The sequence below is a fragment of the Oratosquilla oratoria genome, chromosome 2, assembly GCF_046742065.1.
Source record: "Oratosquilla oratoria isolate Oo_2021 chromosome 2, ASM4674206v1, whole genome shotgun sequence".
NCBI lineage: Eukaryota > Metazoa > Arthropoda > Malacostraca > Stomatopoda > Squillidae > Oratosquilla > Oratosquilla oratoria.
The window spans coordinates 78,272,242-78,299,820 of NC_134778.1; the positions used below are offsets into that span (position 1 = coordinate 78,272,242).

Genomic DNA, 27,579 nt, shown 5'->3' on the forward strand with positions numbered 1-27,579 from the left:
ATGAACAAGGAGCAACACTCTCGCATCTGTAGATTGACTAAAGCAGCATCCTTGTCTTTGAAACGTGAACTGCAAGACTGGAAACAATTCAAGCAGAAATATCTCGCATTATGAACTGTGAACTGGACAATGAGGACACACATCCATCCCTCGACAGTGTTCAGAGGTGACTGACGCGCTGCTGCATTTCGGGTATTCACAGCGTGAACACTCGGCACGGTATTCAAAACTGCCAACTGCCTCATGCAGCTCTGCACGAGGCTCAGTGTGGACTAGGCTATAGTGTAGACGGGCCTTAAAGGTCAGAGTGCAATAGTTGAAGTAATTTTTCTAAATAGCCCACTCCCTCTTAGAAATGGTTTTGTAAAATATCCCGGTCGATTCCACCATCGTAAGTCATATTTTAATCAAAATACGTGTTTATAAGAGCGGATTTCCGAAGATCCCAGAGACACGTAGCCATGCATCACGCATCGGCGGAACGTCATAATAGTCAGACATTGTATCTAGATAACAGCGCCTTACAGTTGATTATCGCGTACACACTTGCAGTTTCTACTGAAAAAATGTCGCAGAATTCAATTGAATCTGAAGAATTAGATAGTGAAGTTCGTTTGTTACTCGTCTAGCCATATATGCATGAGCTCATAATACGACGCCAAACATCAAAAGATGGTCAGGTAATGATTGAACAAGTCGAAGTTGACCTTCTTGACAATGATGAAAATGGGAAGTCCGACCATACAAGTGAAGAAAGTGGAGAGGAGCAGAATCAGGAAGAGGAAAACTAGGGATACAGGGGAGAAAGAATAGGAAATACTGAATGGTATGCCTAAGAATAGGCTAGGCTTAAGGCGAGACTAGATCATCATTTTAGTGTTAACCTAATCAATGGATTGGTGCGGTGGCCGGGCCAGAGAGGTGGATGGGTGGGGGATCTGGGGGATAGCCATAGGCTTAGGCCTAGTGCCAGTCATGACAGTCTCATGTCATGTAGGCATAGGGCAGTAACACAGGCCATGACTTGGAAGTGTTAGGACAGTCATACTCAGCTCTATGGTCCATCATAGGACCTAGGCCTAGGCACGTCATTTGTGTAGGCTGTCATGTACATTTTGTGAATATGCACAGGTTATACATATTCGTTAAATATGCAGCACTAATGAATTCATAATTGGGCGCACAGATAACAAATCCATTAGATATGCACACATTATCGACCTATCCTAACCTTATCTTTTTATGAATTTTCATAATGTGTGCATGTCAAATGGATTAGTTATCTGTGCGTCCAATTATAAATTTATTATTGGTACTGCACATTTTATGGATATTCATAATCTGTGCAGATTCATAAAATGTGCGTTACATAGGCTACCTAGGCATGTAGTCTATTGGCTGGGCGGGGGGTTCTCGTGCGCGAAGGACATCCCCTAAGTTACTCCTCAGAATCATGAACTAGACCATGAAAAAAAGTAGACTTTCGCTATCCCGGCAATAATTGAGAAAATGACACTTTTATGTAACCCTCTTTATAATACTGAGATAGAGAAATGATGAGAAAGGCATTTATTGTGGCATACATGGGTCAAACTGGACTACTAAATGATGTAACTTGTATAAATCCATGACCAAAAGGCTTAAAAAAATCTCGTCTCTGTAATATGCCTTGTAGTCACAGAGGGAGGAATTTTATATTTTATAAGGGAACCTTCTGCATGAAAAATATTGTATTTACATACATTAGGATACTATTATATATTAAAGGGAGGATACCAAAACACCAGAAATAAGATGGGGCAGATCAACAGGTCTTGGAAGAAGTGGAAGGATCGCAAGCCATTGATGAGCATCTCCTATTGATTCTTCACAACACAGAGTTGTATTCACAATTTCGAATTTACTCTTTGTTTAGTACTTTGAAGGCTCTAGAGAACTAATCTAACGTTCCTCCGTTCTGCTGCCATCAAGTAGCAAGGAGATGTCGCACAAAGACTTCATTAGGTGTCTTAACCCTTTATACTCCGATGACAAGATTCTTGTCATTTGGTAAAAAAGAAAAAAAAAATCATAAAACACCAAAATGTTTGATCAAACACCAGAAAAATATGACGTTAGTCCTCGCGCGGCCAAGCCGCATCAGATGATATTCGGATGTACGGGCCGGCGCGAGGCCTACCATATCCGGTTTTTCGTATCTACACCACAAGCGGCTGACATGAGTTCAATGGGTTAACATACTGTGTTTCAAGGTCTTAAAAGCCGCATTACATGTGAAACACTTAGGAGTAATTTCGCAAACTTTAGACGACACAAAATTAATGAGCTCTCAGAGTTTGTGCAGTTTTCTTGTGGTAGTTCGGCCAGATAGTTTCTTGAGGCCCGGGACTAGTGATCACAGCTGGGCGCGTTCCTTGGTGCGTTCTGCTTTATTTTGGCCGCGGTTAGCGCTCCCAAATTATTAAAGTTTAAAAGACAGGTTCATATCGAAATAAAAGTCCGGTGGGCCACATACTATACCAAAGAAAATTTTTGTAGGCCACATCCAAAAGGTAGGCTACACACTATACTGGCACCTAAATTGCTTTAGTAGTTTGGGAGCCCTAACCGCGGTCAGTCTATAGCGGAACGCATCTTGGAACGCAACGATGTACGCGCCCAGCTCTGCTGGTGATTCCAGTCCAGTCTGGAGTGGTACCTCTCCAGCCATAGCAAGTGCTATGTGCTGTGTGCTATGTGCTTTTGTGCTGTACAGAGCATTGACCATGTCCAAGCTCATGTCCACTTTCACCCGATCTAGTGGACATCGAGACAATATTAACCAATGAACAATTGAATGGTTGTCCATCGGGCCTTAGTGAACACAAAATATGCGTACTACAACAACGACAAAAAATAATACACAACGTACGCATAACACTTACAACCCAAACAATATGCACAAAGGCAATGCACAAACATCAGCATATACTCGTATGTCAGTAGACATCAGACGTAAGGTAATGCAATAATATTCACCAATGCACACCTGTTTTAGCTATCAGAGAAGAAATGAGTTCATGGTCCCATTTAGGTTTTACGTTACTTATCTTACACCGTTGCTAGCTATCTTACAGCGTTGCCAAATTGTCCTTAATTGTAACGTTACCTCCATAATCACCACTTTCTGCGGTGTTGCCAAATAAAATTTAACTAGTTAAATATAAACTACAAACAACACTACACTCTCCTTTTCTGTTTCTCCCTAACATTGTTTCAATTTGTCTAATCAATCAATCAATCAATCAACGAGGACAGTTGCTACTCATGATGGCAAGAAACCACACATACGTACCTCTTCTCCAGCCACTATCTATGAATGGTTCTTAATCAGATTTACGGTTTGTAACCACCGTTTACAAACAAGCTATTTACCTGACGCAACCACATACCACCTAGTCGCCCCCTTGCGATCCTTCACTCAGGGTAATTTTTCTCACACATTGTCCCCATGAGCAAGGTCATCATTCAGAAGGCCAGACATACTAGCAATGATGTTTCAGTCAGTGCTAAGTGATGAGAGTTTGTCTCATGTCAGCAACTTCGAGTACATTCTGGTTTCAAACACAATTTGTCCAGTGGTACTTCACGATCATCCGCAGAGACTTTGCGAAGTGATCGAACACGGCATAGAAAGCCTTGGTGAGGATCTATATCTCACACAATGGTAGGAGTCGGACCACAAGAGGACGTTGTAAAAATCCGCACCCCCAGAGTGCCTGAGGGCTGTTTATCTTTATAGGTAATGTTTGGGGTGGCTGGTCGTAACAAGCTAATTCTGACTTCCTAACCTTGATAATGATCGTCACTTTTGGAGTGGTTTATACTTACACGCCTATTTCTGGGGTTGTTATTCTTTACGAAGTAATATGTGGGGGTAACGTACCTTTACATGGGTAGTATGGGGTTGTTTATCTTACAATGTCCTCACAAGGGCTTTGGTGACATTGGTTAAGGCTATCCATGACTCCATAGGACATACCCAGTCATCTAAAAGTTTTCAGGTTCGATCCTCCGGATGTATGAATGTCACTTCCAAGGTCTAACATCTTTACACTTTCTCCATAGACAGAACATACTGTATGGTCTTGACCAAAGTAATCTCAAATATTTGGATTTTGGTCATAGCCCAATAAACCTTAACCCATTAAACTCCGATGACAAGATGTCTTGTCATTTGGTCAAATAATTTTTTTTTTTTATAAAACACCAAAATGTTTGATCCAACACCAGAAAAATATGACGTCAGTCCTCGCTTCGCTCGCTTCGCTCGCTTCGCTCGCAGCGACTGACGTCATATTTTTCTGGTGTTGGATCAAACATTTTGGTGTTTTATGATTTTTTGTGTAATTTGACCAAATGGCAAGACATCTTGTCATCGGAGTTTAATGGGTTAAGGTCTAGTTTCACTCCCTTATCCAGTGGTTCAAGAGACATAATGTGTATTAATTAATTCTGCAAGAACAGTGCCATTGACATATCTAGGCTTCTGTTGATTAGAGTTGCTATCAACGTATATATCAATGATACCCATCCTCGTCTTGGCCGTGTCTCCTCTCTGAGCTGTTGTTTCTTTCTAACTTATATCTCCATACATAATCTTCATTGCCCTAAGCAGCTTCCCCCTCGATACCCCTCCAGATCTCTCCATACTCCTCCTTAACTCCTTCAATTTTCCAAGTCAAACGTCACATATTGATCTTTCTCCCGTTTTAGGCTTATTACATGTTCATATGAGCACTAACACCTGATGTTTACATCCTCTACTTTGTCTAAAATCCAGTTTGCTTCTCTTTTACCTTTGTCATTGTGCCCTCTCTTATATGTTACAATTCTTTAGTAAACTGGTGGTGGTGCAATTGGAAGCGTGATTTACTCGCATTAGATCAGTTGTGGGTTCGAATCCCGCACTTCTCTCTCCGGATCCCATCAGTGACTGTTACCTGCCCCAACAGTCCAAGCGCATGGAACAAATCGACTTCAGAAGCAGCTGCTCAGCGCCTCTAGGCGTAGATTCTTCAACGTCTTCCTTTCCTTACCTGATTATCATACTGATTCCTGTATGGAAATGGCAGTTACCGATAAGTCGATCGAAATAAACATCACGTAAGGGGCCTTTATTAGTGCAACGTTTCGCTTATTACAGCTTTTTCAAGTATCACGATTATCTACTTGAAAAAGATGTAATGAGCGAAACGTCGCACCAGTAAAGGATCCGTCCTCACGTAGTGTTTATTTCGATATACTAATTCCTCTCTGATTCTTTTATACAATGAGCAATGGGATCAAACACACCTTCCTCCAACTATTCATTATCTTGTCTATATCACCAAATATCCTTCGCACCCATTCTTCTACATTTTCTTCTTCCTAATATCTAGAATCCCATTTGTTACTCCATCTGTTCCTGGTGACTTTTAAATGTTCAGCATATTTAATGCCTTTTCCACCGCTACTGTCCCCATTGCTTCATCTTCCCTAATCTTCATTCCATTTGGCTCTATTTGCAGTCAGTTCTGTCTTTTGTTCATATTTATCATTGAAAAAATTCTCGGAATAGTTCGTTTTCATTCTTTTAAATTCCTCCCGATTTTTTTTTTTTTTTTTTTTGTCAGACTTTCATATTTATCATTGAAGAAATTCTCGGAATAGTTCGTTTTCATTCTTTTAAATTCCTCCCGATTTTTTTTTTTGTCAGACTCTTTCATATTTATCATTGAAAAAATTCTCGGAATAGTTCGTTTTCATTCTTTTAAATTCCTCGATTTCACAGACTCTTCAATAACTACTTCCCTTTCTACACCTTCCCTCGATTCCTTATCTTATTGCGATCTCGTCTACTCTTCTGCCTCACGGTGATATGCTTTTGGAGGAATTTATATATGGAAAGAATGATGAACTCTATTCTGAGGGTCGGTTTGATGCAAAGCCCACGTCTGAGTGTCATATTCATTCACTAAGTTTCGCTCAAGTTTCGCTCAGACTTGAGATACTCCGGAAGTCTAACGCAATCTTCCGTGATGTGTCCTTCTTGGCTAGTTTGCTCTCACTGTTTACACTCCTACTCCTCCACTTAGACGTCTGCTTCTGCAGTCCACTTACATCTCAACGAGACTCGTGCATGCTGCTCCTTTTCTTTGTGGCCAGTCAGCCTTGAGCAATCTTGGTTACCGTCGCAAGGTATGTGTATATGCATTATATATATATATATATATACATATATATATATATATATATATATATATACATACACATATATGTGTGTATATGTATTGTATATATGTTTGTGTATATGTATATATATACATATATGTATATATATATGTATATATATATAATGTGTGTGTTTGTGTGTGTGTGTATGTATATGTGTATATGTATATGTTGTATAAGTTACAATCCAACCCGTCTCATTCACATAAACTAATTTGTGCTTTTTCATTCGCTCAGTTGTAGGTTCGAGCCCCGCACTTCTCTCCGATTCCCAGCAGTGACTGTTGTCACCTTCCCTAACAGTCCCCAAAACACGCATAAAGTCAACGTGACGGCTTCGGGCGCAACTACGTGCCTCTATTCCTTTTATACGCGCTGCCCAGTCACACCTCTTGAGTCGACGCTGTATTCACTCAGTTTGGAACCGGTTAGTTGTCGCACCAATCAGATCAAGTGCTGGTTTTTGCCCTTGTTGTTGATCTATGGAGCTCTTTGGATGGTAACATATGTGGCAGCTTTTATTATTTCATATCTAAGGACGACAATGTTCTCAATTAGCTACCGTGGTTTACTGTTGTTTGGTTTTAGATTTTTTGTCTATTGACTAGTTTATATTTTTGATGTTTCATGTATTTGGGGATTACTGATACACCTGTTAGTGATCACATTTTCCTCATTGCATATGATTCATCTTGTTTCATAATAATGATTTATCTATATACCAAAGGTCTCTATCACTTTATAAGGGAAGTAGTCAGCTAAGGCATGCCTCCACCCTCACCCACCTGTTTCCTTATTTTAGCTACTCGTGGGAAAAGGGTTATCCCCGTTTCCCTCCAGAAGCAATGCAGCAAGACACAGCACATCCACAACAGGGCCCCCACCTTATTTATTTGACAACCCTCTCCCCTCGTCCCCTCACGCGAAAATAAAGACGAGGAGAAATCCCTTCGGGCAGCGTCAATTTACCGTCTATTCACAGCCCCTCTCCACTCACAGTTATCTCTTGCCTTCTCCCTTCTCTGCTCAACAGACATTTCTCTTTTGGCCAAGGCCCTCTTCACCCCTGTGAGAGTTTTTCACTCACCTTTTGATCACTTCCTTTTTTCTTCGTCCTTATTTGTTTCCTTAACATTCTTTCTGTATAATTTTCTATCTATTTTTGTATCTACTCTTGGTTCCTTTTTACATAAGCTTTTATCTTCCACCATTCGTTCCTCTTACCATCTACTCTTTCTTCCTTTGTTCCACATTCCATTTCTTCACCCTCCAAAATTTTTGCTTTTGAAAAATCCAGTTTAACCCTTTGTTATCTATATTTAACCTTTATATTTATTCCAGCATGTGACAGACAATAATTTTTATTACATTTATCAAATTTTATTCAATGATATCTTTATTCAATTCTATTGATTTTTCATTCAATTTCATTCAACTTTTATTCAATCTTTATTCCCTCTGCACGAATGAAAATGTTATGATTATATTCGGTTGAAGGAAACCTTTTCTCCTTTTCCATTCCCTTCCATGATTCTCTTGTTCTATCTTTATATTTTCTTGCCACCTTTTCCTTTCCGATTCCTTCACCTGATCAGTCTGTCCACACTTCCTCTCTTTTTCCAAACCGTCCTCCTTCTATATCTCAGTTACTTTTTCATCTTTCCATGGCTGGATATTGATCTATGGTAAATATAAACATTGATTGGCAACACTGGGGTTTGTCAAATTCTAGATAAGATGTAAAGGTTTAAACGCCGCGGGGGATTGGGTTAGTGAGGATATTCTTGACGCGATAGAAACACAGTGATGTCAGGGAACGGTGTATGTCCGCAGTGGTGTCTGCTTTCTGCGTACAAACTTTAGAGCACCTGTGCTGAGGCGTAGGTTCTAGTATTTGAAGGGTTGTGGGTGTATTGGAGGAGAAGGCTTGACATTTTTTGTAGTAATTGTTTGTGGAATGTGTGTGTGCATGTGTGTGGAAGAGAGAGAGAGAGAGAGAGAGAGAGAGAGAGAGAGAGAGAGAGAGAGAGAGAGAGAGAGAGAGAGAGAGAGAGAGACGAAAATGTGCGTTTTGGTAGATACTTAATACTGGAAAAATTCTCAGTTTAATTAATTGTTTATAGTTTGAACGTGATCCCTATTCAGGACGGAAAGATGATTTCATATAAAAGATATATAGTCTTTGTGCACAAGTTAACCTTCCAATTGCACAAAATTATTCATATTCAGACAACACAAATGCACACTCAGTTCTTTATTCTTGTAAAAATATATTCAACGTATCACAACAACAAATATCGTTTCTGTTCCAGGAACACGCAAACTCATTTTATTTATTTTGCAATTTGAAAGATCTATTTTCTCCTATGGAATGGTTAGTTTAGGTTAGGTTAGGAACTACAGGACAACGTAAGTTTCATGTATCCATGCTTGCGTGTTTCTGGAATTTTACTCAAATACCTGGTTATACGGGTCCATCACAAATGAATACACAGTAATTTTCATGTACTCATGCTTGCGTGTTTCTGGAATTTTACTGAAATACCTGGTTATACGGGTCCATCACACATAAATACACAGTAAGTTTCATGTACTCATGCTTGCGTGTTTCTGGAATTTTACTCAAATACCTGGTTATACGGGTCCATCACAAATGAATAAACAGTAATTTTCATGTACTCATGCTTGCGTGTTTCTGGAATTTTACTCAAATACCTGATTATACGGGTCCATCACACATAAATACACAGTAAGTTTCATGTACTCATGCTTGCGTGTTTCTGGAATTTTACTCAAATTCTTGATTATACGGGTCCATCACACATAAATACACAGTAAGTTTCATGTACTCATGCTTGCGTGTTTTTGTAATTTTACTCAAATACTTGGTTATACGGGTCCATCACACATAAATACATGCTTGCGTGTTTCTGGAATTCTACTCAAACATCTAGTTATGCGGGTCCATCACACATAAATACATAGTCTCCAGCCTCCCACGGCTTCGGCTTTGCAACATCAGTACGTTTTAGTTCCGTTTGGGATTCTTTCTCACAGGTTGTAGTCAGAACCCACATAAGCTTCGAGATCCTGTCGGATATATCACTTGTCGTCTTGCAAAGCGTCCTGGACTTGCTGTCTTCTCCGTCACTTAAATCACCATTGCTGAAGAAATGAACACAGGACAATGTTGTATTATCATGCAGAACCAAATAAAATGGGTATTCTTATTGATGATGCAATGAACATAAGATAATCTCATATCATCATGCTAAACCAACTGAAATAGTCTCAAGACAAAACAACTAAAGTGTTGGTTCAATACATATAACTAAGACGCGCGGAAAGCTGATAACAAACAAAGGTATTTCAAATATGAGAAATGCATGCAAAAGCTGAACCCAAAGCATAGGTTTTTGCGCCCTCGCAGTTCTGTGGGTGACGATCAGGCGACATGCAAATATCACAATGGGGCCATAGAAAGAAAACAGAAAATAAAAGGATTTAAAACTAAAATAAATACACAGAAAAATCAGTTATTAAACTTGTGATACAGTCACACAAGCACACGCACACACACACACACACACACACACACACACACACACACACACACACACACACACACACACACACACACACACACACACACACACATACATATAATATATATATTGGAAATGAAGGAAATTGTGAGTTGTCTTTATAACCATTGTGTTTTTGTATTTCAACTTCGCGTCTCCTCTCTCGACTATTTCTTTAGAACGATTTTGCCCATAAGGTTAAATGGGCTTTTGAATCGTCGACGACATAATATGCTGCAATTCTATTTCCCTACATCGTTGTTACTCTCAGGGTGGGTGAGAACAGCAATGTCGATCCTAATTATACACTAACTTATCGTAAAGCCCATTTCTCCAGTATTGTATTATGAAAAAGGAAACGGTAATGATATTGCTTATCTCAGTGCTACAGTCCATAGGATATTTGTTAGTTATTGAGAATATACCATGTCCTTTTTCATTAGAATACTACCAGACTCGAAAAAAATGTCAGTATACACTATAGCGACAGGCACATGTCCCGTCAGTTTTTAAAGGACGAATAAAACATATGGTTTCAGTCTTGAATTATATTGGTCATAGATTACAGTATTGCCTCTAGTGGATAGCACGTATCCAAGAGACACTTAGCGTCTAGTCACTATACAAAAGCGCTAGACTCTAGCGCTTTTGTATGATGCTAGTTTAACGTGGTTCTTGTAAGGGTATATAGGGGCGGGGGAAATGCCTCCCCTTACATTCAGTGGTTCTTAACCCATTAAACTCCGATGACAAGATGTCTTGTCATTTGGTCAGATAAAACAAAAAATCATAAAACACCAAAATGTTTGATCAAACACCAGAAAAATATGACGTCAGTCCTCGCTTCGCTGCGAGCGAAGCGAGGATTGACGTAATATTTTTCTGGTGTTTGATCAAACATTTTGGTGTTTTATGATTTTTTGTTTTATTTGACCAAATGACAAGACATCTTGTCATCGGAGTTTAATGGGTTAACCTGAGGTACCTGTACTCCCAAGGGCTACGTAACCTTGAACCTAGGGATACCAAACATGATAGCCAGTTCAGTGGTACTGTATATTTACCATGAGAAAGCATAATAAGCATTCACTGTATTCTACTGACATTTTTAATTTGAAATAAAAAAGTACCTTTCTTCGATAATGGAATATATATAATAGTTTCTCAGCAAGGTTTGTATCATTGATCCTTTTCATATGTTTGCATTGTATTTATAATGAATGGGGGTACGGTAATTTTTTTGAGATATTCAAGGCCTACGGGCACTGAAAAAGGTTAAGAAGCACTGTCTTACAAGGACCCGTGTGCAGCCTCTGAAAAGGCCTAAGCAGATGCATAGGTGATGCGAACGAACTGATGCAGATTCATAATGAAATGATGGAACTTTGGTATTGGAAAGTTGAAAAGAGTTAAGGATAATAATGGCCGTCCTTAGTAAAGACTTCCCATACTTGGCAAACTTTTAAAAAATTTTACTTTTTTTTTTTTTTTTTTTTTTTTTTTTTTTGTCTTCTGTTCATGATTGTGATAGATTCTGGCAATGAAGCAAATGTTTTATGGTTTTTAGTCTTATACAATAAATTGTCTTTAGACTCCTAATTAATAAAGAATTAATTTCATTTGTGATGTAGATGATTGAAGACCAAGATGGGCCGAGTTTATCAAAGTGTTGTTAGTGTTTGGAAAGCTCACCAGACATGGAGCGAGTTACGGAACGTTGATGGTGTACCCTTTCTCAACACCCCGATCATCAGATCCCCTCTGAGACTGGGTGAAATCGGGACGGCCAATAACATATTGAACACAAACAAAAGCATCGGAGTCTGGCTATGGTGAGTAGCTGCTCAAGTTTGTGGGAATACCATAGCCAACGGGCATGTGTGGGATGCTTGTAGTGGTGGGATGGATTGGAATCGTCCCTGCTGTAGACTGGAGGTGTAGTTTCATCATTCCGGTCTGGAAGGGAAAGTGTAGTCGACATGACTGCAATAATTATAGAGGCAGCAAAGTATTCCAGGTAAGATCTTTGCTTATTTGCTTAAGGAGCCAATGAAATATTGTTTACTAGCGAGCTAAGTTCCTGAGCAGTCAAACATTAATCCCAAGAAAACCATAACAGGCCAGGTTCAGTTCGCGTTAGCGCAAACTTAAATCAAGACAGAAGTTATCCATTGTTACTTTAGGGTGGTGCTTTATTCAGTTGAGAGAGGCATAATACATGGAACGCCTAATGAATTTATCCGTCTCATTTCCTCCCTGTAATTAGACGTTGAAATCACATGGACGTTGGGTTGAGTACACCCAACTTCTTTCTGGTGTTGTCCAGGGTGAGGTGAGGATGTTTTAGTTCTATTTTTTCCATTGGTAGAATAGACTTGATGATAAGCTGTGGTTGCTACTGGATTCAGGACTAGTATCGCTAATGCCTGGATCACAGACCAGGACTTGGCTGATGACATTGCCCTTCTTGCACAACTTACAGATGAACAAGTGCTGACTCTCGAATCACTGGATATAGGAATGAACCCGATGGTCTCTTGAATGAAGACTGAAACCCAAGCATTTGGGATTACTGTAAACGAAGCCAAACGACGGGTTACTGTCCCTAGATATCATGCGGAGAGCTTAGAAATATTCACTTATCTTGGTAGCGAGATTCATATATTCAGAAGCTCAGACTTAGATGACTGGGAATTGCCACGGGAGTATCAGGCGTGGGAGAGACCTTTGCAGATGGGCTCATTTTAGATCCAAGTCTTCAAGTCCCTTGTGGTTCATGTATTGCTATCTTGCTATATAGATGCGAGGACGGTTAGAGGAAGGAAGAGGAGTAGTTGTTGCTTATCTTATCCGATCTTCTTTTGTGATGTAGTGAAGGAGAGATAGTCAAGCTGATAGAGTGAAAGATCTTGGACCCAGTCCAGGGACTAAGTGCCACCCTACTGGGGCTGCACCTCCCTATAGAGGTGAGGGGAGGGGATGATGGGATCTGAAGACTAATGGAGGGGAGATTATTCCTCCCGACGTCCGTCAATGAGGTACCCATCGTTGGTCCCAACCCCCTAACATACACCCCTACAAAAATATATACACAGACAGATCGCAGAACAAATATCAAACGCAAAAAAATATATGCCCCTTCAAAAACATAAACACAGACAGATCACCAAACAAATATCAAACGCAAGTAGATTACTTAATAAACATTGGAAGACAGACTAAAGGACTTTAAACTAAAACGAACGATGATAATTGATTTTGTCTGCGTAAGCCTGTGACTATACAGGCAGATGCCTACAGTACTTACAAAAGTTCGACTTACAAAAATCAGCAGCTAATATATTTTTCGGGAGTGAAAAATAGTAATTTACCAATTCAAAACGAACGCCCAGTTCATGAATTGCAGCAGACGGTAATTGTGTGCTTCCATTTTCCCCTAGCATAGACACAGAGATCATTGTTTTTAACGATACACACAGGTGATTGATGAATTGACGAATCACACAGGTGATTGATGGTTCGGTTTAGGGTCTTGAATTCCCCGTATCAGTAGACTAAGATGGTGCCTCTTAGAAAGGGCTTTGTAACGTGGAATTTATTGAGCCATGCCATTGGTCCAACTCGCTGGTGGCAAGATTCAAACTGCTGTCACCTCGACCTCCTCAAACAGCGACGCTCTAACCCGCTCGGTCAGCGAGCACCCAAATAACACAAGTAATATACTATATATATATATATATATATATATATATATATATATATATATATATATACATACATATATATATATATATATATATATATATATATATATATATATATATACATCACAGTCTTTGAATTTTAGAATTTGATTTCGAATCCCACCGCTGCCACCAGAATGTAGTTTGTTGCTTCGGAGGAATGGTAGAGTTGTTGCTTCGGATGAATGATAGTGTTGAAGCTTCGTAGCCACCGCTCGCCAACAGAATGTAGAGTTGGGAAGTGGCTATGTTCGACTGGAGTGTAGATCTCTGATGTATATTAGCACGTTGAATCCGCTAATCCCTCCGATGCCACCAGAATGTAAATTTGTTGTTTATGATCTACAGTACATTGAGTTTGGAGGCGTTGAGACAAAACCATCAACTCATTTGTCTTAACTCTTCCAAACTCAATGTAGATCACAAACAACAAATCTACAGAAATTATGTTTTTTTTATATCAATCATATATGCAAGATAATAGGAACTAGTGAAATAAATCAAAGTTTAATAAGCGTTCGTCTCGGTCAACGATATAAAATACCCGCATGAGAAAAGATGGCCTTGGTTTTATCGAGAACTTCTGTTACCCAGTAATTCCTGAAGTAATGAGACCTACACATCAAGCGATTTTTGTATCTTGGAGAATAATAAGCAATTTGGCTTAGCCACGACTAAATTAGTTTTCAAATAGTTTTCCTTATTTCATTTCGTCTACATATTTCTTCATTGATTAGTTTGTTCATATTATTTTTCTAATAAGATTATGTAATAGGAAGTAATGAAAGAAATGTATAAAGCAATGGTAATGTCGGCTGTTAAATGTAAATTATTTTTCAAAAGGTTTTCCTTTATTTCGTTTCGTCTACATATTTTTTCGTTAATTTGTTTGTTTATATTATTTCCTTTTTTTAGATAAAAGTATATAATAAAAAGTAATGAAAGAAACGTATAAAGCAATGGTAATGTCGATTCTTATCTAAACAGGTGAAATAAATAATGATCGCAAGAGAGAAAACTTGGCTGGAAATGAAGTAAACAAAACGTGACGTCACAAAGAAACGTCAGGATTCATGAATAGGTGGTGAGGAGCCCACGCCAAGAGGCGCTGAGTAGCTGCACCCGAAGCCGTCACCTTTGCTCTAAGTGTTTAGACAGTTGGGCCAGGTAACTAACAGCCCCTACTGGGAATCGGAGAAAAGCGCGGGATTCGAACCCACAACTAAGCAAATGTGAGATAAGCACGCTTCCGATGACACCACTAGCGCAGGAATAGACCAAACCAAATTGAGCTGATTTGGTTACGATTTATGAATCGGTGGTGGCAGGAATGAGAAGAAAGACGAAGAGTGGGGGGTGATCAAATAGAGGTATTCAAATGGGTCAAGGGCTTTAACAAGGGTGACGCAAACAAAGTCATCATATTAAGACAATGGGGCAAGACTCGTATTATATACTTAAATTGGATTTTTTTTTTTAATTTAAAAAGGAAATAGACAAGAACTGGTTTACCAAAAGAGTGATTAAAGAATGGAATAGACTTTGTAACCTTATAGTGAGAGCTGAAACTATTGGTTGTTTTAAGAAAAGGTTAGATAACTTTATGGATGGGGATGACTAGTGGTAATGGACATGGAACTGCCTAGTATAGCCTTTATGGTCTCTTGCATTTTCCTTCATGGTTATGTTCTTAAGAGAGCAAGGGACACACAAAGAAAGAGAAGATTGGTTGGAGTGAATGAAGCCACAAGAACTCGTGGTCAGGATGTTAAACGGGTGGATGAGTGTGTAGGTGTCGGGGAGACTTGGAGGGTGCATAAATTGTGGTGACGACTTGTTCTATTAGACGGTTGCACGGGAACAAACTGACGGTAATGCTGGGGCAGAAACGAGGTGTACACTATAACGGCGTTCGGTTAAAAATATAAAAACATGAAGATGTAAAAAAATAGATAAATAGAGAAATTAATAAAATAAAAACCTATATAAATAAATAAACAAACAAATCAAGAATAAAGATAATAACATACCGTATGTATATGTATACATACATACATACATACATACACACACACACACACACACACACACACACACACACACACACATATATATATATACATATATATATGTACATATATACATACATACGTATATACTGTATATATATATATATATATATATATATATGTACATATATATACATACATATGTGTATATATGCATACATATATATCTATCTATCTATCTATATATATATATATATATATACACATACACAATTACTTATTTCCAATTTCCATTCGTCTGTATACTTATCTATTCGCTTATTCATATGTTCGCTTATTTCTAATTTATTGTCATACCTAAAGTCATGGCTGTACACAAAACTATTACATTTGTTATCATCTCCTTTCGCTGTAATCATCTTCTTCGATATTCAGCGCATCTGTCATCTCCCTTTGATGCCTAGCGTGCACACGCGCGAAAGCACACATATGCTACGAAAGGGTACTTCGACGTCTTCGCGGATCTCCCGATGGAAAAGCCGTTGTCCGAGTGACCCAAGTCACCAACCTTCCAGTCCACGCCCTAGCGAACAATAGGCTCAGCGTATCTCGGGTCAAGCCACCTGAAACCCTCTACTTGAACACTTGCATTGGGCAAAAGGAGACGGCCTTTCGACATACAACAGAAGCAACGCCTAATCCGGCGCCTCTCGCCGTCGCTGAAGTCGAAACGACGAACTCTTTTTACATCCATGTTTCGGCAACGTTGTACATATGTATATATAAAATGTTTCTGACAACTTTCTGATTTTTGAACGGAACTTGCCTTGTATTTGTAGGCCAGAGAGCTATCTGGCACATTAAAAGCAACAACAACCATCAGACTTTCTTTGCCACTTAAATGTAGAAGTTGAACTTCCACTCTATATTCTGGCGGCTAGCGGTGAGAGACGAATCTACACTTTACATTCTACAGCGGTGGACATCGAAGCAGCAGTTCAACACTAATTCCTTCGAAGTACCTTCCAGCATTCCACTTACAAGCTAAAGCACCGGCGCTCTTCGCTGCATCACTCACTCTCAACGCCACTCCGAAGCCAACAACTTAACGACAGCGGCTTCTATCTTCGCTGAAACAATTACATACAAGGCAATCCCTCTTAGCTGCATCGTCCACCATCCTGCTACGAAGCAAAGATCCGTACTTCTACGCTGTGCATTCTCCAGCATCTACGAGGAAGCCCCCTCCGAGACATTCCTCCACTACCTACGAGGAGGAAATTCCCTCCTAGGCATTCTCCAGCATCTACGAGGAAATCCACCTCCGAGGCATTCTCCAGCATCTACGACATCCGCTGACTCCACCACATCAACACAGAGACGTTGGACCACCCTTCTCCGCCATTGTACGAGTTGGACAACCCCCCCTCCCCTCCTCTATCGCACCACGCTCCGCACGTCACTGCACCATCAGCCAAAGATTATCTTCTACGCGCCGGCGATCGTCGCGGCATCTACGAGTCAACGCTCTCTCACTCCCCGCATCTAGCTGCGCAAGATTTCCACCTTCATTTCTCTTATGTTTTTCATATATCTGCATATTTGTTACATATTTTCTAACTCACCAACAACAATACACTAATAACTCCCCCTGTTTCCAGCAGTGTATCCTTCCATCGTTTCGCCCCACTGCAGCACCGTCATCGACTAACACTCCGACATAATCTTGGTAAGTAGATATTTTTCCGTTCTCAGTGCCACCTCAGTGCCACACATTTTTATTCCATACATGAACGTGTCCAAAGCCCTCTCTGACTTGACATACTGACCCTATACACTAAGCCAAGCTACGTTTCCACTAACCACGTCCCCTTCTTCTACTACCAACTCTTCAGAAAAATCACCTACTTAAAACACCATGACAACACAAAATCTTTTCACAGTCATCAAAGATGAGACAACATTACCACTCTTCAACGGCAGGAACATTTCTGTACACAATTTCATCACCGAAGTTCACTTAGAAATACTACGTAGGAATGCCACAGATGATAAAACAAAGATATCCATCTTAATATCCAAAATAGATAAGAATGACATATTAGCCGGTGACGTCATTCAGTCTGACTTATTTGAAGAAACAACATTCTATGATCAATTCGTACGACAATTTAAAAAGTCATTTGCTGCTTTTGAGCCACTTGGAGCACTCCCCCCCCTATACTCTTTGGCAAAGACTTACGACCATGGCCCACACACCACTAATGAAAAAGCGGTCAAAATAGCTTCAGCATATAAGATCGAACTCAGACTGGGTCTCAGACAACAAAATTTCATTGGAGCACGTAGTCTCCCTTATGGCATGCTTTCGCCTACTCTCCCAATTACACCCAGACACACTCCAGAAAGCCAGCACGATTACATTCACACCAGATATCACATTAGGCGAATTCTCAAGAAAATTTTCTGACACGGACCAAGTTATCACTTAGATACAAAACCAGCCAGTACCCATAGCACCCACACATACGATAGCCCAGGTCACACGGTCCCCGTCATACAACACGAGATCAAGACATACATCATGTACACGAGATCACTCACGACAACGCTCTCCTTGAAGAACACGAATGTTTTGTACATACTACCACAAACCAGGACATCTCGTTAACACATGTTATCACAGATACCCGTCGTAACCGAACCAATATTGCGAGTATGACGGTACATGTTTTCACACAAGTGAGCGTTGCTGTGCGCTGCTAGCACGGAGGCAACACAAACCAGAACCCCCAGATCGCTCTCCTGCTAGACATTTACGTAACACGTCTCCTGCTAGACATTCACGTAACACATCTCCTGCAAAGCATTCACGTAACACATCTCCCTTGTGACTACAGAATACAAAGACTCAGTGCACACCCAATACAATTACTCCATACCAAGGTATTCGATTTTCAACTCTACCGGTACATACCTTGGATATCCCAGACATGTCTTCTGATTCCTTAACCTTCAATGCTAAGTCTAGTAACACCAAAGTGACAATATTTATTTCTCGGCACGGGTTCCCCAGTTAACATCATTTCAGTACACAGTTTCCACAAATTCCGCACTGAAACAAAACGAGTCACCATTTTGTAACCCCTCGACGTCAACCTTTACAATGTAGATGGTGACTATTCCCAATCGTTGGTAAATTCTCCCGAGACATTAGCTTCAAAGCGGAGTGCCCAGCCATTCCAATTACCACCTACGTAGCGACGTTTGCTTTTATGCTGATATTGATGAAGCAACATAATATCATCATTTACCCTGCTCAACATGGCATCATTTATACTAATCATGTCCTCCTTGCATTGCCATCAACAACTTCCCACAAAGTCAACCACATCAACGTGGCCGAGCAGGCAGAACTTGGTTTAACGCCAATTCTAGCCCCCATCGCTCAAATTCACTTTGCTTCATCACAAGAGGATGTACTTGTTGTTAACTCAAATGACACCACTACACAGACACATTCCCACGACTCTTAACTCTACTATTTCACTGACAGCTGTAAAGATGCGTTCAAAGCGTAACAGACGCAGTAGCTCCTCACGCATGTCCAAATCAGCATAACTAAGGACAAAATGTCCAGTAAATACCATTGATATTTACATTGTTTACGTCCTCGACCACAACCCCATCTCGACGCTCTCCCCCAAACTCTCTGGAACCTATCGTATCTCTGGAAATAAGTCATAGAACAAAGTTAAAAACCCAGCTTGCACGATCTTACGGAGACCGTCTTGCACGAAGATCATATCAAAAGAGTTCCCCGCGGCCTCGACATAGAGCCCGTTCCTTCTCAGTCTCACACTATCCCTGCAATAGAGGACCATCACCAATCCTCTCAACCAAAAACCTTTCTGCTATAATCTTCGAAATCGAGCAACAACTTCATAAATGTACATTCTTGCCTAGGTGAATGAAAACAATATCTACTTCCGCATGTTCATACAATTAAGTCCATTTCCTTTTATTCATGAATGTTTCCCGATACCACAATTTTTACATAATTTTGTGCATGTATCTTCATGCCAAGGTCCTGAAAAAGTTTTTTTTTTCTATCTTTCATAGTACCAATTTCACTGGGGACAGTGAGAGATAGCGGACCGAGCCCTGTTATCATCTTCAATATTCAGCGTGTCTTTTATCTCCCTTCGATGCCTAGCGTGCACACGTGCGCACGCACACATATCCTACGAAAGGGTACTTCGACGTCTTCGCGGACTTCCCGATGGAGAAGCCATTATCCGAGTGACCCAAGTCACCAATCTTCCAGTGCACCCTCTAGCAAATAATAGGCTCAGAGCATCTTGGGTCAAGCCACTTGAAGCCCTCTGCTTGAACACTTGCATTGGACAAAAGGAGACGGCCTTTCGACATATAACAGAAGCAACGCCTAATCCGGTGCCTCTCGCCGTCTATCAAGTCGAAACGACGAACTCTTTTTACATCCATGTTTCGGCAACATTGTACATAAGTATATATAAAATGTTTCTGAAAACTTTACGATTTTTGAACGGAGCTTGCCTTGTATTTGTAGGCCAGAGAGCTATCTGGCACATTTAAAGCAACAATAACCACCAGACTTTCATTGCCACTTAAATGTAGAAGTTAAACTTACACTCTACACATTAGCATCAGATAATAAGTATTACTGAATGTATAATTGTAATTTTAGTATCTAAACTATAACCGACGAAATACACACACACACACACACACACACACACACACACACACACACACACACACACACACACACACACACGCACGCACCCAAACATATATACACATGTACGACTACAGTATGTGATCCAAGGCCATGGTGAATCACACAGAAATAAGTAGTCCGGGTTAAAAATTAGAACAATGATAATAGTTAAAAAAAAAAAAAAAAAAAAAAAAAAAAAAAAAAAAAAAAAAAAAAAAAAAAAAAAAAAAAAAAAAAAAAAAAAAAAAAAAAAAAAAAAAAAAAAAAAAAAAAAAAAAAAACGGGATAAGGGTGACTTATTTCTGCAAAATTTACCTAGTTAAGCACCCACATTTTCACAATCATACACACACACACACACACACACACGCACACACACATACACACACACACACACACACACACAGGCACACACACACACACACGCACACACACACACACACACACACACACAAAATATGTAAAAACATGATCAATATATGTACACATGTACATAAAAGAATGCATTGCGGGGGAGAGCTAAGTTCAGGTTCTTGCTGGGTGGTGCAGACTATGCGATGCGAACAAACAAAAGCACAAAACACAAAACAAACATTTCGCACAAAGAGGCATGGGCGTTTTCTCAAAGCATGGCATGAGGGGATCAACTTACCCTGGGTGAAGAAAACAGACAGAAGGTTTGTGCGATTTGGGTATGATATCTCAAGTTGAAAGGAAACAGGAACGTGAAAATGGGCTTCTGATACAGATGAAGAATGTATGGCAGTAAGCGCGATTGAACGAGTTGTTGCAGAATTACACTACCCGGAGGTGCGGCCTCGGGGGGTCGGGAGTGGATCTCCGGACAGGGCTCCATATACTGGACGTACAAAGAAATCCTGGTATTCCGAGGCACGTTGATACTTAGTTTCTACAACTAATATTAAACGGAAGTGAAACAAATATGTGGAATGTGGGTAGAGTATTTCAGAGTTGTGGAATGTAGAAGAGAATAGAAAGGCTTTGATTGTGGCGATGTGAGATGCCAGGAGAATGACTGTGATTGAAGAGGGGAATGATAAGGCTATAGCAAAAGAAGAAATACGACACCATATTGGGAAGACACTTGGAATCTAATACAAACAAGATAGGTAGAATGGAAGAACCTAAACATACTTAGAAAAAGTGTTTCATAAGTATGGTAGGTATCACAAACGTGGAAAGAGTCCGAAATGTGGTGGTAAGGGAGCTGTCGAATAAAGTAGGTGCTGAAGTAGTTTGGGCGTGAGGAAAGAGCGATCTAGCCAGATTAGCAAAAACGGAACATAATAACATAAGAATGGAGGGGACTGCAAGAGACCATAAGGCCTACACGAGGCAGTTCTATTTCTATTACTACCTATCATTACCATCCATAAAGTTATCTAACCTTCTCTTAAAACAATCAATAGTTTCAGCGCTCACTACGTGGTTACTAAGTCTATTCCATTCGTTAACTACTCTACTGGCAAACCAGTTCTTGCCTATTTCCTTCTTAAATCTAAATTTGTCCAATTCAAATCCATTACTACAAGTCCTGCCCTCTAGCGAGGAAAGCAGAAATGGATGGGGTGAACTTGAGAGAAAGACCAAGAATAAGATGGATGGACGGGGTGAAAGGGTTACTGTATATACGAAGCATACTGTCGAGCAATGAAGAAACATTGCAAAACATAGGAGAGCATAGAGAAGGTTTGTAAATGAATGAAGAAATGAAGCGGCCAGAAGGAATGCTCTTCTTCTTCTTTGTTAGTAAATTTTTGGAGTGGATGAAGAAGGGGGGTCACCATTTAATAATATAATTAGTGGGGGGAAAAACCAGCTCTAGATATTAGCCCCTGTTGTAGAGGCGCTGTCTCGATGTATTGCTTGTGATCCGAGTAATGTGGCGGGATCAGTGACCCTTCATCCACGAGATGCTAAGATGAGAGTGATGATGAATGAGTTTGGAAGGGTTTGTGGTGGGTGTGTGCTTTGACTCGGCCACCCCTTTATAAGGGGGAAAAAGCCTTTTGATAGATATGTATGTAGAACTAAAATACAGGCAAGGGACTAATACGTCTATGAAAGAAGGAGATATCCTCGTAAACATGCATATCAATCATTCATCTTGTATTTCGGATTGAAGGGGAAAATATATCTCTACAGGTGTATTATCTATTCCATTGGCTAATTGGGCACTCGGGAAGGAGATGAGGAACTATATGCGGACTAAGGGTAATCCGGGGAACAAGCGTGTGAAACCGAAGTCAACTGTGAATTAAGGAATGGAGTCTGAAATGCTATGCTGTACTTACATAGTGGGGCTCTGCATTGGGACGTTATCCTCTGCGTAGTCTGTTGTCGTATGGCGACGCGCTCGTCCGACTCCTAGAGTAAAGAAGAATAAAAGAAATAATCACGAGAACATTTTGATTGGGCACTGTGTGGGCTGTAATGACGGTTAAGAGGCGAGACAAGTCTCATTATTCGGTAGCGAAGGCTCTATCACGTCGATTTTCGTCATCGATTATTGTGACAATTTCTCTTTTTTAATAATTGATGAAGAAAATAAAAATGACCGAGGCTAAACTACCGAATGGAACCTGTTCTGCCCGTAGAGCCACAAAAGGCCCCACGAAGAAGCCCATTCCAAATGTGGGAGATAGTTATGCCGCAGTCTGTATATCATTATAAATCAATATACGAATGCACACATACCTGGTAAACTTTTGACAATTTTGGGATTGTAAATCTTGGGATCTGACACCATGCGGACGAAGAAGGACCTCTTATACCGGAGGCTTCTCTTGTTCTTTCTGTCAAGAACTTGCACCATGTCCTCACTGGCTTCCTCTTCGTTCGCCTTGTTCTCCTTGTTCTCTTCAGCCTGAGGAACGTTTGGGAAAATGTGAACATTTTGAAATCAAAGATACAGTAAAACTTTTCGATCACTCGAAAAAAACACGTTATTTCGAATTGTAATTATTTTCGTTTACAGCGTGCCGATTCTGAATGTGAAAACCACTTCTTTCACTCGCCACAATTTCAGATAAAATCTAGGCTATTCGTAATCTTGAAATTTCTTCCGATAAATTCATGCACAAGTATTGTTGAGTAACCAGGTATATTTTGTACTGCTTCATATATAGCACAATTCTGCAATGCATATTATCTTTATTGCCCGTCTTATTATGTACGTGTACGCCCGTGTACCGCTCCAGTGTTGACTTGTTTCAGAGCTCAGCAGAGGTGAGCAACCATGAAATGGCTTCTGTTCGCTTTGTACCGGCTTTACTTTTTTGTCATGTCTTTGTGAAATCACCTCCTCCCTATTTAGCACCAAAGTAAGATGCACCATCTGGAGAGAGAGAGAGAGAGAGAGAGAGAGAGAGAGAGAGAGAGAGAGAGAGAGAGAGAGAGAGAGAGAGAGAGAGAGAGAGAGAGAGAGAGAGAGAGAGAGAGAGAGAGAGAGAGAGAGAGAGAGAGAGAGAGAGAGAGAGAGAGAGAGAGAGAGAGAGAGAGAGAGAGAGAGAGAGAGAGAGAGAGAGAGAGAGTGCAAACGAACATGAACGAAATTTTGACAGATTTTTTTTTTCTGGGATGGGAGGCTGATCAGGTTTACTATACACATCTCAATAACATGAACTTCTTTATTTGGAAAAAAATCAAAGTTATGATAAATGTGTTTGTCTCGAACATAAATTTCCGAAAGGAAAACGTAAATACATGGAACATATATGGGGGCTATATTCCCTTAAATATTATGATCTTGGTGCAGGAAGCGAATCTTGAGAGACGTACTGTGACATCAGGGATGGGTAGGCCATGTCAGTCACCGAACCGACGTAATTCTTACCCCTTTTGCTTATCAAACAAGACTTTACCAACACCTCAGAATACCAGCTACTAGACTACATCTATCAATTCAAAATATGTCCTCTATGAGTTCATATTTCTGTAGACGAACTAATATATCTTATTTTTGTGTGTGTGTGTGTGAGTCGACCGTCTTGGAAAACCATTCCCTAGCCTACACATTGAAACATAAGTTTTCCTTGGTCGAACACACTGGTAAAAATGCCTCGTCAGTTTCTGTTTGGTGCGAAATGGTGGCAGGATGATTATGTTTTATTCAACCAGTGGCTTGCTGACCACACTACATATATGGTTACCAGACGTCGGTCGGACCCTCTGTGGCAGTGTCGCCTAACGTAATTGCTTATACCGTGCCAGGTTAGTCTAATAGCACAGTAAGCACACTATCTCATGGCCCTTAATTTGCAGTTCATTTTGAGATCCCTCAAGTACGTATCTATAATTTAAAAATATCGTATTTACTGGCGTTTAAGACGCAACCGCGCATAAAACGCATCCCTATTTTACTGCGATATTCTGTGGAAAAACGAAAAATTAGTATGTCTCATTATACATTTACTGAAAGATATTTCAAAGGAGTTTTGTAGGGAAAATGTGTGATTCTGTGCAGTGTTATGGTTTTGTTATCATCTATTCATTGCAAATGGCTGACAGGTGGATGAAAGTTTATAATTTCTTTAAAGTTTCTAGGATTTTTTTAATCTAGATAATGAAGAAATATTTCTTAAAGGTAACACAGTCGTTAAATAATGTGAGACATATATCAAGTGTGGGTTATATATGCTGGGGAAGGCGGTTAAATGATGTGAGTGAGCTTCCTTCATAACCGCCGACATATCGCAAGCAATTTTTCTTAAGTTTGTGATAACAGACTGTGATAATTCGGCTTGTTTTCGATACGTTATTACTAGTAACACAATTTACTGTAATTGTTTAGCTTTTTCCAATATTCTATTATAAGTTATAATTTTTATGCGAAGTAAACTTACCCAGTATAATTGTCCGGTTCCCTAGCTTACGGTGTTCGGACCCACACTCAATACGGCCCCATTAGACGTGGGGTAATTTTTTACACTCGAAAAAAAGCGCGTCTTATATGCCGGCAAATACGGTAAATTTGGCCTAAAGCAGGGATAAATGGTGATTAATACCAACATTATATTTTCCACAGTTCAACTTTGTTGGTCAAATCACGCTAGAAGAAGTAAATCATATTGCATTTTTTTTTTTTGCTGATCGTTGTAACTAATGATAAATAACAATATACCCATGAGAATGAGGCCGTATACTCCTTCCTACTTGTGTACATCAAATTAATCATAATTTAATGAATTATAGAATTAAAATCACAAGAGAGTACGTGGTTCAGATTTTAAAAGTTAAAATTTACTATAAAAAAAAGAACGAGGACAAAAATCTCAAGATTAATTGAATGACCTAAGTTTGGCGCGACGGTGCCTTGGTAATGGGGCATAGAAATATATGGGAGAGTGAATAGCCAATGCCTTACCTCAGCCATCTTCTTGTTATCCTTCTGCTCAAGTTGAGTGATGGCCAGCATATCAGACGCAAACTGCTCAATGATCTCCCAAGCAAGATCTGCAATGGAATTGTTACTTGAGTTTGAAGTTCCTCAAGTCATGACAAAAAAAAGAGTAATTCCATTCTCCTTACGATCACTACTAAGCCATCTCATCTACGCATCTGAAGGAGTCATTCCCTCAGTTTAACACACACACATACACACTCACACACACACACACACACACACACACACACACACACACACACACACACACACACACACACACACACACACACACACACACATCCACACACACACACACGAATACACATACCGTAATTAACAAATATAATCTAAACATTCACAAGATAATTAAAACTTATATGCGGTTATGTTCATCACTGGCTTTCTTATTAGTGGCAATTCCAGTCTAATATTGCTCAATTTTGATATTTAATGTATTAATGTGATTTGACGCGTATAGACTTTAATTTTATTTTGTGATTTCTTGGGCAATATAAGAGACTAACGACGGGTACTTAGAATGATGGTCCAGGGAGACGGACGTCAGAAAGAATCATCTCCCTGCTGCGCGACTTCGAAACCCGTCATCACCCTCACCTCCACACATCTCTCTCTGTCAACCTCGGCTGTACTTCTTTCACCTTTTCGCGTGCAAAGAGCAGACAGTTGGCATTTACTCCTCTCGACCTACTGCTAAAAACTGGCGACAGAGACAGTCCCACACATAACGCAAACATTTCAATGTATCTTTCCATAAAGACCTACGGGGGAGGACGACGACCGTTGCCGGCCAATACGGGGCTGGGGTTTCTAGTCGGTGAAATTTGAGCCAACAAACATTATACTGGATAGATTACTGAGCCCAGAATTATAAATTAGCATTGCTAATCTATTCTTAGTTTTGACACAAAGAGGTATTAAACTGTTGGTTTCTATTAATTACCATGATTTAATGAACACTTCCTTATTTACCCCTCTGCCAGATACATGGAAATGTTCGTTTGGCAGTTATGGAACAGTAGGAATTACAGTTCATTGCATAAGTACACAATGAGTACATATGCAGAGACTGTCCATGTCTGGCAGTATACATAGACATCATAACTGGGGTGGAGGATCTTTTGTGAGACCCCAAGAGGGTAATCTGTTTTGTTCATCAATCACTACCTCTCTCTCTTCAATCTTGTTCCAAATCCTGACCCTAATTCTGATCCCACCCTTAACCCTAATCCAATTCCTGGTCCAAATCCTTAATTCCTCCGCTCAGAGTCCACACATTATGACACCCAAAAAGAAAAGAAAGAAATTCGTAAACGAAGCGTCATAATTTACTGAAACGAAGCTGTACAACAACAATAATGACAGCAACAGGTCCAACTATGTAACTGTAGCTGGAATGGCATCATAGGGATTCATCATCCTCGGTATCAGCAAAGAATGCACGACACCATGTCAACCGAAAGTTGTGTTTGTTTACCTATGTCGTCTTCGGTCGCGCTCTCAGCACACACGCAGAATCGTATGACGTATTTGTCGTTAAGCGAAGCCGGAACCATGTGCAGCTTTCCGGACGCGTTGATAGAGGTCAGCATTTTCTGGTTGATTGTGTTTGGTCCCCTTAACCTAAAAGACGAAGGTACAGAACTTAGGATTCAGAATGAATGTTCTAGAATGGGTTGAAAGAGAATGGAAGATACGTTTTCTGTTGTAAGGCTGAACGTTAAAATTAATATTCCTTTGTGACCAGTTTTCATCGTCCCTCTGAGGACGATAAAACCACTATAAAGGACATTGTAAAGCGGGC

At 40.0% G+C, this 27,579-nt stretch overlaps 1 protein-coding gene across 2 annotated transcripts in view; it reads right to left on the reverse strand.

Annotated features, from left to right (window-relative positions):
* Nucleotides 1–8,281: 8,281 nt before the first annotated feature.
* Nucleotides 8,282–27,579, reverse strand: part of LOC143040443 (aromatic-L-amino-acid decarboxylase-like) — a 104,618-nt gene continuing 85,320 nt past the window's right edge. The window contains exons 11-15 of one of the 2 annotated variants that reach the window (XM_076211539.1): nt 27,253–27,398; nt 25,737–25,825; nt 23,069–23,237; nt 22,666–22,738; nt 8,282–9,417 (exon numbers count right to left, since the gene is read on the reverse strand). In XM_076211539.1, the coding sequence (XP_076067654.1) occupies nt 9,207–9,417; nt 22,666–22,738; nt 23,069–23,237; nt 25,737–25,825; nt 27,253–27,398 (688 nt within the window). In that variant the 3' untranslated portion in view covers nt 8,282–9,206. Of the gene's footprint in view, nt 9,418–10,773; nt 11,793–22,665; nt 22,739–23,068; nt 23,238–25,736; nt 25,826–27,252; nt 27,399–27,579 lie in introns of those variants that run through there. The other variant, XM_076211544.1, reaches the window with a different exon arrangement.